A 13,382-nucleotide genomic window follows, 5' to 3' on the forward strand; every position below is an offset into this window, starting at 1 on the left:
TTCCGGCCTGTGGACACCTCCAGCCCCTGCCACACTGCCCCCTCTGATCCCTCACAATGCAGGCCTCTGCCAAGCGTCTCCAGGGGCTCTGCCCCACTTCCTGTTGGCCAATCCCCCCGCATAGACCCTGTTTGTTTGATAAAGTCGGACGCTGGGAGCGCGCCAGGGCCAGGCCTGCAGATTAACTCCACTTATTTCAACCAGGCAGTGGACGGGGTCACTGTAGAGACATCACAGAGGTTTTCTCTAATGTCTTTAGCATGACTGGAGAAAGAGACAGACAGAGTGAGAGAGAGAGAGAGAGATGGAGAGACTGAGTGAGCGAGTGAGAGAGAAATAGAGAGAATGGGAGACAGAGACACAGAGAGAGTGAGCAAGTGAAAGAGTGAGTAAGTGAGTGAGAGAGAAAGAGACAGAGAGAGAGAGACTGAGTGAGAGAGTGAGATAGAAATAGAGAGACAGAGAGGGAGAGAGAAAGTGAGTGGGTGAGAAAGAGAGAGAGAAAAAGAGACACAGAGAAAGAGAGAAAGAGAGACAGGAGAGAGAGAGAAAGTGAGTAGGAGATTGATGGGATTTCACCTCAGAGGTGTGAGGCGACACGGTGTGTGCCTACAGACTGGTCTCTCCAGGCCTGTCTCTTGTGTTGTTCCTCCTTGCGCAATAACTCTGGAGAAAGAATTCCTGCTCTGCTTCACTTCACAGAAGTAGCGAGCGCCTAAAAACACGGCGCCATACACACGCAGCGCGGCGTAAAGAGCAGAGCGGGCGGCGAGCCAGCGGCAGAACAAACAAACGTCAAGGCGTGCCCGCCGACCAGAGCAGAGTAGAGCAGAGTAGAGCAGAGTGGAGCAGAGCGGAGTAGAGCGACTCTCAATAACAGAGGCGCTGGCGGCAGCTGCAGCAGCAGCAGCTGGCCTGAGGCAGCTCACCCCACTTCCACGGCACGATGGAAAACAAACTCGAAGCCACCGCCCCACAGGGCCCGGTCTGCAGAGGAGGAGGAGGAGGAGGTGGAGGAGGAGGAGGAGTAGGAGGAGGAGGAGTAGGAGGAGGAGGAGGTGAAGGAGGAGGAGGAGGAGGTGGAGGAGGAGGTGAAGGAGGAGTAGGAGGAGGTGGAGGAGGTGGAGGAGGAGGAGGAGTTGGGGGGATGGACTTGTTTTGGGATGCTTGAGATGTTTGCACTTGTGTCCGGTGAAGCGCACCACCCTGAATAGGCACAGGTGCACTACCTGATCCGCACCCCAAACAACACCTCACCTTCACCCTCACCCCTCACCCCAAACCCCACAAACACACCCACCCACACACACACACGCACACACCCACCCATTGCACATAGGGGCGAAAGGGTCCAGACCCCCCAACAAAAGGCCCGGAAGAAAAGGAGGCTGGGAGGAGAAATGCTTGACTTGAGACTAATTATAGGAGGACTCACAGCAGGAATGTGATGCTCCTCACACCTGGCCTTACATGCACTTACACACCCCCTACATACACCCCGGCAAACACACACACACACACACACACACTTCCGCGCAAACACACACACACACACAACAATACATACACCCCGGCAAACACACACACACATCGTCGCAAACACAAACACACAATACATACACCCCCGCAAACACACACACACAAACACTCCCCCGCAAACACACACACACCCCATACATACACCCTGCAAACACATACACACACACACACACCCCCCATACATGCAACCCCCAAATACACACACACACATACACACACATAACCCTCAGAAGAGTTAACTTCAACCCCCCTCCCCCCTTTCCCCACCAGCCTTGCATGCACTCACACACCCCATGCATGCACTCACACACCCCATACATACACCCCCCAAACACACACACACCCCTCAGAAGAGTAATCTTCAACCCCACCTTCTCCCCACCCCATCCCACCTAGAGGAATACATGAGGCCACGGAGCACCCAGACAAGAGTTCTGCAGCCGGAGGGACCACTTCATAAATCAGATTAATAGAACGCGCTCAGCGGGAGACTAGGAAAACCAAACCGCGGGACAAAAGGTGGACGTGGCTTATTAAATACGGGGCGCCTTCACCAGACGCCGTGCAATGCTGGGGTTTCGAGAGGACATCTCTAGAGGCAACGTCCTCTTTTCCATGTGTCTGTATCTGTGTGTGTAATATGACTGTGTGTATATGTCAGTTTGAGCATGTTCGTGTGTGTGTGTGTGTGTGTGTGTGTAAGTCCAAGTATTTGAAAGATGAGTGGAAGTGTTCATTCATTCATACAACCTTTATTTAATTCATGTAAATTGTGTGTGTGTGTGTGTGTGTGTGTGTGTGTGTGTGTGTCTGTGTGTATATGTATCTGTGTGAGAGAGTTTGTGTGCGTGTGTACGTGAGTTTGTGTGTGTGTATGTGTGTGCGTGTGAGTGTACGTGTCTGTGTGTGTGTGTGAGTGTGTCGGTGCCTGTGTGTTTTGGCTGCGGTGACCCGGCTCCAGTGCAGTGTTGATCTAAGGGCAGTTCTCTCAGTGCACAGCTCTGTGCCGTTTGTGCCTACGCTGCATTTCAGCATGTAATGAGATCGCCGCTCCTGCTCTCGCCCCACCCCCGCCCCCCCACTCCACACACACACACACACACACACACACACACACACACTCCTGCTCTCGCTCCCTCTGCATCCACTCACCACAGAGGACCTGTCTGGAGAAACGCTTCCAGTATCACACACACACAAACACAGACACACCACACACACACACTATCCATCCACTCACCACAGAGGACCAGTCTGGAGAGACGCTGCCTACACGAAACACACACACACACACGCTCTCTCTCTCTAACTCACACACACATACAGACACACAAACACACACACACACACACACACACACACACACACACACACACACACACACACACACGCACACACACACACACACACGCTCTCTCTCTCTAACTCACACACACACACAGACACACCCCACAATCCTGCTCTCGCTTCCTCTGCATCCGCTCACCACACAGGACCAGTCTGGAGAGACGCTGCCTGCACCACAGCCAGCACACACACACACACTTACCTGTGCTCTAGCAGCAGATGAGTGACGAAAGCGACTACAAGCAGATGAATGAGTCTGCTAAATGAACAGAAGTGCTTTCAGCATGTGTGTACAGCCGGACAGCGTGAGGTTGAGCCGCACTCTGGACCCTTCTCAGCCACCTGGGCGCTTTTCCAAGCACATGGTTCAGTGACAGACCTGGTACATGAACTCATAGTAGGTAAACCTGGTACGTGGTAAGTTTTAAAACTTTTAAAAAGAGAAGCCTTTTGGCTTTGTTTTGCAATGAGAATGAAGCCAAATGGCTCTTTTATTAGGAGATTTTAAGTACCCTGAATCAACTCACCCAGACAAGTCACTAAGCCACATACTTGGAACCCCCATCCCCCCCCCCCCACACACACACACACACACACACTCTCCAACCCCCCTGGTTTGACCGGTTCACTTCTGACACATTCATCCACAGAGAGAGGGCAACAGTGTTTTCCATTTAACACTCATTCCATATCTGCATTTGCATATATCCACACGCACATCTGTTGCTCAACACCAACATGTCAGACTGTGGGAGCAGAACTATACTCGGGTGACTTCACCAGATGCAGACTTTTCCAGCACAACCAGTAGGAGGATGCTGCTGACGCAGAGGAACTCAACTTCCTCCTCACTGAAACACACACACACACACACACACACACACACACACACAGAGACACAGACACAGGCTCATCATGGATCAGCATAGCACAGCAACAGTTAGCCTGTCTCCAGTGAACCTGTTTTTGGTGTCATCTAGGGTGAGCACACCTTCCCTGAGCGAAGAGAATGGCTTTGAGAGACACTGCTTACTCTGCAGACTTCATTGACATTGCAGTCCTCAGTGAGCACTAACCAGACACTGAACTCACCTCAGAGGGAGAGAGAGAGAGAGAGGGAGAGGGAGGTGTAGAGAGAGGGAGAGAGAGGGGGAGAGGGAGAGAGAGAGAGAGAGAGAGAAAGAGGGGGAGGGATAGAGAGAGAGAGAAAGGGATTGAGAGAGAGATAGAAGGCTGAGTACTATCCGTGTCCACAGCATTCATTCAGCATGCACAAACCAGATGCTGTACATTAACTTCAGAGAGAGAGAGAGAGAGAGAACAGAGAGAGAGAGAGTTCTAAGACTTGTGAGTTTTCAATAAATAAAATTGTTTCCATGTTCTGTTCTACACTCTAGCAAGAGTGGTGGTGTGGGGGGTGCTTAATGTCTTTCCAGATCATTCACTAAAACTGCAAACCTGGAATCTCAAATCTGTATGATTAATGACCCGACTTCTGCAGTAATGATGTGCCATTTGCCTCAACATAAACTCTCAAAGAGCCGACCAATAGGAAACACACCACTACAGCAGCCTCTATTCAAACTGTGTATAAGAGTATCAACCAGCTTTCATTTCACTTAACACACCTTGTTTTATGATAACTCTTTTATTTGTGGCCTTCCGGACTGGTAGTGTGTGTGTGTGTGTGTGTGTGTGTGTGTGTGTGTGTGTGTGTGTGTGAGAGAGAGAGAGAGAAAGAGTCAAGTTGAGCCAGGACACACCCTAGAGAGCTCCCTTTAACAGCATGATTTGGCTGCTGTGTGTGTGTGTGTGTGTGTGTGTGTGTGTGTGACTGCGGGGGTTGTATTGTGAAGAAGCTGACAGGGAAGTTCAAAGGTGCCGCGCCAGGAGAGGAGTGAAGAGGAACGTCGGGGAGAGGAGGAGGGGGGCGTCGGGAGAGGGGGGGGGGGGGGGGGGGGGGGCTGAGCGCAGCTCTGGTCTGCCGACCGTCTGTTCTGTGGGAAACTGGGATAGCTCCATTATCTGCTGCACTCCAGAGCCCAACATCTGTCAGGCCCACGCTAACATATCAGAGGCACACATCTGAGCTGCACAGAGAGCACAGCACATGAGAACAGAGCAAAGAAGAGAGGAGCTCTACAGAGACCACAGCCCAGGGGACTCGCACAGAGAGAGAGAGAGAGAGAGAGAGAGAGAGAGAGAGAGAGAGAGAGAGAGAGAACAGGCCAGGCAACTGGAGGAAACCACACACATACACTCTCTTTGTTCCTCCCTTAAATTCTAAAACTATATTCTTTCACCATCTTCTCTCATCTTCATATATCTGAATAATTGTCATAAATCACTGAACTTTTTATACTTTTAAGATCCTCTACTGGCAATTATTACTCTTTCTGTTTATAACACAGTTTCCACCACACACACACACACACACACACAGCTATTGAGTGCCAGCAAATTTGGCTTGCAACACTTTTCACGAAATTCTCAGAAATATGGCTAAAGTGCAGAGGGCAGAGCGGGAAAGACCAGGCCAGGGCATGCACACGCACGCACACGCACACACACACACACACACACACACACACACACACACACACACACACACACACACACACACACAGTGACTCATCTTGACAATCCATGCATGCACTCACTCTGAATAATCCAAATTTTGTATACAATCACGCACGCACGCACACCACATACCCATCCCTCCATTCATGCCCAGAGTCATCTTCTGGCACACCTCTGACGGGAACAGGTGACAATACCAGAGTAAAGCAGGCAAGTTTCTACAAGTGACACAACAGAATGGTTTGGGCATTTGGAGGCCACGGTGTGTTAAAAGACATGCACACACACACAGGTCTGCTGTGTAGAGGTATTTACTTGCTCAACACTCTGGAGCCTATAGGGCCAGGAGGTCAAGCTGCCTGCCCAAAACACGCCTCTGAAAGCCTCTACTGAAGGCTCACACTCACACACACACACACACACGGCACCTTTCACCGATTTATCACTGCAACATTAAAACACATACAACAATGCTCCAATGTTAATTTCATGGACATCGGCAAGGTCCAAGTTTGTTTTTTCCTCCCTTTCCGCCTTTCTCTCTCTCTCTCTCTCTCTCTCTCTCTTTCTCTCCAAGTTTCCATGCACTTGCCCAAGGTTAGGGGTAGATATGGGAGAGGTGAAGGGAGAGGGGCTGGTACGCTGCCAAGCGGGTCATGGATAGCCCAGTGGGGAGATGTTCATAAAGGCCAAGCACCACAAACACACACACATACACACACACACACACAAAGGTGGGTGTGTGGAGAAACTGCCAATTCAAATCCACAGTTAGCCAAGTGACTCCTCATGGCCACTGTGTGTCCACATTAAGGCTACATCCACACTATTCCATTGTTTGTTTGAATCCAAAACACTTTTGTTTGTCTACACATGATCCTCTTCACCTCTCTCCCCACACACACACACACACATCTACTCTTCTCTAGTGTTTTCAAGCCCCTGAAATGGAATAATTTGAAAATGTTCTTGGCCTCGTTTTCCTTTGAAAACTCCATGGACATCACCAGTCCGATGGTTCTTCACTCTCCCTGACAACTTTTTAGTAGCATGTAGTGCAGTGAAATTCTGCATTTTAAAAGTGCTGACAATTGTGTGAATGGTCATGTGATTTGAGCAAATGGTCACGTGATCCACGCTTCAGGGATGCAGGGATGTGGTCAAGGTGCCGGAATTGCAAACATGTGTCTGGACGGAGATCCTATACGTTATAAAAAACTAAGATCAGTGAAGGACAAATGGACACCAATACTGCAGGAACCACATTGGCGGACAGAGATGGGAGAATACCAGTGGTCTCATTCACACATGGGTCACATAGGGAGGCGCGTGTCTGTGTGTTAGCCTTGGTGTGAACACACACTAGTGGCTGTCCCAGCACATCCTGCAGGGCCTGATGGGTCTTAAACACACAGATACACAACTGTGAGACATTTTTTCAACAGATGCGTGGGACTGGTGTCTTTTTTCAGTTTGTCTTTTGGCCTGTTTTTTTATTTGTTTGATTTTTTTTTGTGAGCACATCTGTTTGTGATGAAGAGACTGAGAGCTCATCAGAGAAGTCTGTGTGTGTGTGTGTGTGTGTGTGGCACATGATTGCAGAGATGGTGGGAGTTATTGTTTAAAGTTTCAGGGGAACAGAGAAACATCCCAGGGGAAACGCGACACCATGCCACTTGAATCCAGTCCCAGACTCATCCTATTCATGATATGACCCCCCCCCCCCCACACACACACACACACACACACACACACACACACACACATTAATATTCTGTCTCTAATGTTTGCCATTTTCTTTCACTCCATTTTTTCATCAGTCCATCACTCACAGTCTCATTCTCTCTCTCTCTCTCTCTGTTTAATATACCTATCTGTCTCTTTCTCACTCTAGCTCTCATTTCTCTCTGTCTCTAATATCGCTCTCTCCCTCTCTCACAGTTTGTTATGCCACCACTGCCCACTCCAGTCAAAGGGTAATGATTATCCCGGTGGCCAAAGTTCTATGGTAATTACGGTTTCATTCAGCTGGTTAGAACGCAATGCCTCAGGCCACGCATGACGCAGCTCCTGGAGATTGAGTGTGAGAAAGCGAGAGTGTGTGTGTGTGTGTGTGTGTGTGTGTGTGTGTGTGTGTGTGTGTGTGTGTGTGTGTGTATGAGTGCCTTAAACAAACATAACCAAATAACTGGTGAGCTTAATGTGAATTGAATTATGTGTTTTAAAGGGGCTGAGCTTTAGGACAGCAGTACATGTAAATGTGGTAGCTGTCCAGTCAGGGGCCTGTCTGGGCCCATTCCTCTTCCTGCTCTGACCGCTGATGCTCTGAGTGACTGATCAGGTAAATGAGGCGAAGCACGTGGTGCCTTCCCACCAGCAAACAGACACACACAGACACACACAAACACACATATGCCTACCCCTCTCATGTTGCGCCTTCCCTCCAGCAAACATCACATGACTGTGCTGACAGAAAGCCCCAGCAGGGGTAAACAATAAACAATAAACACACAGCTGGCTTGAACATAACACCGTCTCTAGGAGCGTAGCTTGCAGTGTAACCCAGATCTGGCCCAGATGAGGCACTCAGCTGGCCCAGAACTGGCTGGTGTGTGGGAGGCATGTGGGCCTAGGAGCACTGGCCAGCATTTGGCACACACAGCCTGAAACTGAGAAACCCCAGTACCCACATCACAGGAAGATGTGGGAGAAGATGCAAATGGACTGCAGTAATACTCATTACAGAGGAAGCACAGCTCTGTGGAGTTAACTCATTATGGGGGAAGCTCAACTACGTGCAGTTAACTTATTACAGGTGAAGCAGAGCTCTGTGGAGTTAACTCATTACGGAGGAAGCACAGCCACGTGCAGTTAGTTAATTCATTACGGGGGAAGCACAGCTAGGTGCAGTTAACTCACTACAGACTCAGGGATGGATTACTGCACGGGCCTTCCGGGCCCAGGGGCCCAAGGTGTCAGGGGGCCCTGAAGCCCAAGCCTTCGCATGGAATCATTGCCTCAATATCAACACATCATGATGTAGGCTATGAATCTGACTACATTTAGTATTGGCCATCCCCAAAATGCACCAGAATACAGGAAATGACATCAAACAAATTGAAAAAAGTCTGGGGGAGGACCCCCAAACCCCCCTTCCACATATGCGACAATTAGTGGGGAGCCCTTAATACATGTGGGCCCAGGGGCCCGAAAGTTCATAATCCGTCCATGTACAGACTAAGCACAGTATGGAGGAAGCACAGCTCTAAAGAGTTAACTGGTGTTCTAGTATGGTCTAGTAGTGACCTGTGACACTTCGCCCTAAGCCCGTACAGTCTGATTTAAGGACACGCTTATTGATTTAGCAGATGATATCATATCATGCAAAGTGGCTTACAGTACAGAGGTGCCCTATGATCATTATGCTTGCCAGCTGGTTACTGAACTCTTGGTGTTGGTGACAGCACCTTCCTCTATACCAACTTCCTCCCTAACAGTTGACCTTCAGTAACATCACAAGTCTGCATAGTTCTGCTGCAAATCCAGCATGAGGAATGGACGTCACAGCTCATTCAGATTTCCATAAAGTCCCAGAGATAGCCTTAGTCTCAGATGAAAAACACATGTGAGAAGAAGAGAGAGAGAGGCCCCCCAAAAGCAACTGATAAAGAGAGAGAGAGAGAGTTGAGGAAGAGAGGAGGAATAGAGGAGGAGGAGAGGACTCATGCTTTCTGCTTCCTCTACAGTACAGTGGAAAAGGATCATAAATCAGTCTTTGCATGGACGATATAGTGGAGACATCACCATGAGCAATGCAGAGTCTATCCCCACAGCGAGCTTTTCTAGAATGGTTCCAGCCCTGACGTGGCTAAGAACAGTCAGACCCCTGCCAGATGTATTCTAGTGTCTGTTTCTATTCTGTGAATGCTGAATTGATGTGAAGTACTGAATAATCATTCATTTCCAGCCATCTGGGTGAAAAACAAATGATCTGTTGGATCAGTGGGCTTATTTAATACACCAGGTTACGAAACGTGGATAACACGGTGCCACAGAAATGCCTAAAATGACAGTGTGTGAGAACAAAATCACAGATCACATCTAGAGGACCGGGCTGGAATGGACAGCATGTACAGTTGTAGATGACAACAACTGTCTCAATTCAGACACAAAAGAACCCAAAGTTCACTTATTTTCATGGCACACCAGACATCATACACCTTGTTTCAGTGTGATTTCCGAATCAAGGGAGGGAATAAAAGGAAACGGAAAGTCAGATCCTAAAATAAAATATATAATTAATTTCGTGCTATTTAGAAACTCAAGTGTTTTTTACTGGGACTGTGAAAACTACTCTTTGACCCAAAACTAAAACTTTGTTGAGAATAGCCTACCAGCGGCAGTGGTAAAAATGTGGTAAACTTTTTTTTTTACTTTACATGAGGAAATATACATTGTATTAAATTTAGGCCTATATACACGCACATCAACTTACCTGCTTAAAATCAGCGACGAAAGTTATAAGTGTGCCATCTCCTTGTTTGTACTCCAAAGTGATGGAGTCGCGCTCACTGTCCGCCTCTAAAACTTCATTAGTGATTTGTCCATCAGCTAAGCGTACACGCACCTTTAATTCTGAGCAAAATCCCAGTGTAATTAAACTTATCACCCAGAGAAATAAACGTATCCGAACTGAAACCCGTAAAATCCACCTCGCAAACATCCCAAAACGTCCAACAAATCGCAGAAGCAGACTTGACTTGATTCTTGATAAGGAGTTCCGAAACGTCCCAGTTCAAGCTCACAAAATACTAAACTTATCTCAATCCGCCAACCTTGGAACATAGCCACGATCCTCTGCGCTGCTGGTATATAGGTCCTTGTTTTGTTTCCATACTTTTGAAGTAGTATAGAAAGCGGAGCATTCTGTGAATGTACTGGCAGATATTCTCTTTTGAGTGAACTACAGCTCAGCGCGACGCGAAATCAATCTCAGATTTTCACTCCGACCTGACTTCTCATTCAGGAACTTCCGACAGCTCCGGGCGGTAATTACAGACGCAGTGTGACACCTCTCAGTTTCTTTCAGAGACTTGTGCATGCTGCCTCGGTCTTGCTCTCTGTTTTTCTTCTCAACTGTTTTTTTTACCTAACACTCACCGTCACTTCCTTCGCAATCCCAACTCCAGCGCAGTTCTTCCCTGGCCTCCAAAGTTTCACTGGCAGGGCTGCCTAGCCACGGACCCTTGTAAACTCTTAAAGGCATAGTGTACCAATCTCACGTTAGTTTAAGTATGAAAGAAGCCCAGACTGTGCATTGTATTTGCAGAAACTGATCAAGTCAAATACATTTTGAAGAATCATGTAAGTCGTCGCCTTTGATGAAGGTGTCAGCTAAAGAAATAGCTATAACTCCCATGATGAAAATACATGATTCACTCATAATAATAGGTAATGGAGTCTGCCAATGAATCACTAAAATTTACTTTAAACACTTAGAACCTACAAAACAACTCTTAACATTTTCATTTTATGTGCATACATGGATCACAATTAAATTCTACATTTTATATGACAAAATGCAATTTGAAAATAGGCCTGTGTAATTTGAGAACATTTGATTTAAAGCACATGCAAAATCAAAGTTACAGTGTTTGGAAAACAAATCTGTTGATTGAACTGTTATATCCAAATATGTTTTACTTAGTCAAATCATTGTACAAATAAAGCCCTTGAAGAGTGACAGGAAGGGGTGGAAAGAGATAGGATGGGATCGGGAAATGACTGTGGGTCGGTTTCAAACCCGGGTCCCCACTTGGGACCCGAATGTGGTAGGGACAATGCAGCCGCTTGCACCACAGCGCCACCACATGGTGCCCTTGACATTTTGACACTGAGAAAATTAAATAAATACAGAGCATTGAGATAGCGTTTGATAGGTTGATGGATTGCTTTGTCCCAAACTTGCTGACAAGTAGATTTAACAGATGGCTCAGAAAATTGGTGGTTGTGCGAAGACGACCCCCTCCCCCCTTTTTAAAGGAGAGCTTCACACCCGTGTTCATGCATATTCTTGACTTTTTATGATGCCCTGGAGGGGAGAGATTGACAATGACTAGACCCAACTGTAGCACCACATACATCGAGAACCATCTGAAACTGTCCCAGGGATCAAAGCGGCACATTCAAAATGTGAAGTTGTCTCTAGAGGTCGGGATCTTCCTCCGGAGCTCTAGGCTCACCTGAGCGTCTCTGTCCTCAGGTGAGGCTAGTCTCTCTGGGTGGGCCCCAGGTCAAAGACTTCCTGAGGCGGGCGGCACTGCTGGTGCTCCAGAGAAGGAGAAAACAAGCACAGAATCAGAGAGCAACAAACAGCAGTGAAGAGAAGGAGAGGAGGAGAGAGGAGAAGAGAGGGGGATAGAGGAGAGGAGAGGGGGACAGAGGGAGAGAAGAGGAGAGAAGAAGAGGAGAGGTTGAAGAGAGAAGGAGAGAGGAGAGTAGGGGGAAGAGGAGAGGAAGACAAAAGGAGAGAGGAGGGGAGAGGAAGAGTAAGAGAGAGTGAAGAGGAGAGGAGATGAAAGGAAAAGAAAGGAGAGGAGACAAAAGGGGTTGATTGAGGCCCCGTCCACACGGAGACGCTTTTTGGGTTAAACGCACCGGTTTTGCTTCGTCTTGGCCGATCGTCCAAACGAATCCTGTAAACGCACTGCCCGAAACCGCACTTTTTTGAAACCTGGTCCCAGGGTGGCTGTAGCCCTTGTGAGTTCGTTTGGACGGCGAAACAGCATACTTGGTGTATTGATGATGTCATCGCCACACCTCAGCTGCCCTGGACTTGACACTTATGTTGCCTAACAATACTAGTTTTTTATACATGACATTACCTACGATTACACTCAGTAGGATAAATATCACAACTGGTGCTGCGCAGCGCCAATAGCTTATGACTTAATGGACTGAACAGTGTTTTTCCCTGTGTTTTTTTTAATGCATTCTAGCTACTGTCAGTGACGCGAGAGAACTAGTCAGAAGTTATTAGGGAAGTGAGGTGTAAGTTTTAATTAATTTGTGCGTAGTGCCAGTGTCATTCATTTATTTTACATGTCTTACAACATATATACATGCATTCACAGTCTAGTGAAGTCAGATATGAGCATACAAAGACGCTTAGAACTCATGTTAAGCCGATGGTAGCGCACTAAATGCGAATGCGCGATTTGATGCAGGCAAAAGTATTGACTGTTACTAACGAAGGTTTTATAGCAATATTATAAATGTGGCGACGGAATAGCCTAGAACTTGGGTAGGCCTAGCGTTTAGTAGCCTAATTGCGGTGATAGCCAAAACTAATGTGAATCGCGGACTATCCTACAACCAAAGAAAGTAAAGGAGATTATTTGTACCTGCGTTAGCCAAATAAAGGACGGGACTGCACCCTTCACAAACCGTAAAAATTAAGTTTATTAGTTTTACAGTTGACTACAGTTGACAGTTCACCATCAGTCCACACAAACAATTCTGGTTTCCTTGCACTAGCCATTTCGTCGTAGCCTATTCTGTCTGTTTGTATAGCCTACAGCGCGCAAGTTTTGGTCAATTTCTGTAAAGAAACAGTGCCACCTCTAGGCCTGGGATATGAAGTAACGTGTTGAGTCGTGTTGATATGGATCCCTTTGGACGCAAATATTCTTAATACGGTTCCAGGGAAGATGGGGGAAAAAAAGATCGGTTTGGTACGTGTGGACTAAGCCTGAGAGAAGAGGAGAGGAAGAAGGGATGGAAAAGAAGAGGAAGAGAGGAAAGGAGAGGAAGTGTGGATAGATAGAGAGGAGCAAAGAGGGGAGGGAAGGGAAGAGGAAAGGAAGGGAGAGAAGAAGGGATAAAAGAAAAGGAGAGGAGAGAAGCAGAGCAGAGAG

The 13,382-nt window shown here is 47.5% G+C and overlaps 1 protein-coding gene across 1 annotated transcript in view; it reads right to left on the reverse strand.

Moving 5' to 3' along the window:
* Positions 1-10,620, reverse strand: part of oafa (OAF homolog a (Drosophila)) — a 20,180-nt gene extending 9,560 nt beyond the window's left edge. Inside the window, exon 1 of the mRNA XM_076290331.1 lies at positions 9,962-10,620. Within this exon, the coding sequence (XP_076146446.1) occupies positions 9,962-10,189 (228 nt within the window). The 5' untranslated portion in view covers positions 10,190-10,620. The remainder of the gene's footprint in view (positions 1-9,961) is intronic.
* Positions 10,621-13,382: the final 2,762 nt, after the last annotated feature.

Source organism: Alosa pseudoharengus, unplaced genomic scaffold (assembly GCF_046254945.1).
Source record: "Alosa pseudoharengus isolate Yale_2024_CS ecotype anadromous, Long Island Sound unplaced genomic scaffold, YU_APseudo_1.1 YU_APseudo_1.1_scf_18, whole genome shotgun sequence".
Taxonomy (NCBI): Eukaryota; Metazoa; Chordata; class Actinopteri; order Clupeiformes; family Clupeidae; genus Alosa; species Alosa pseudoharengus.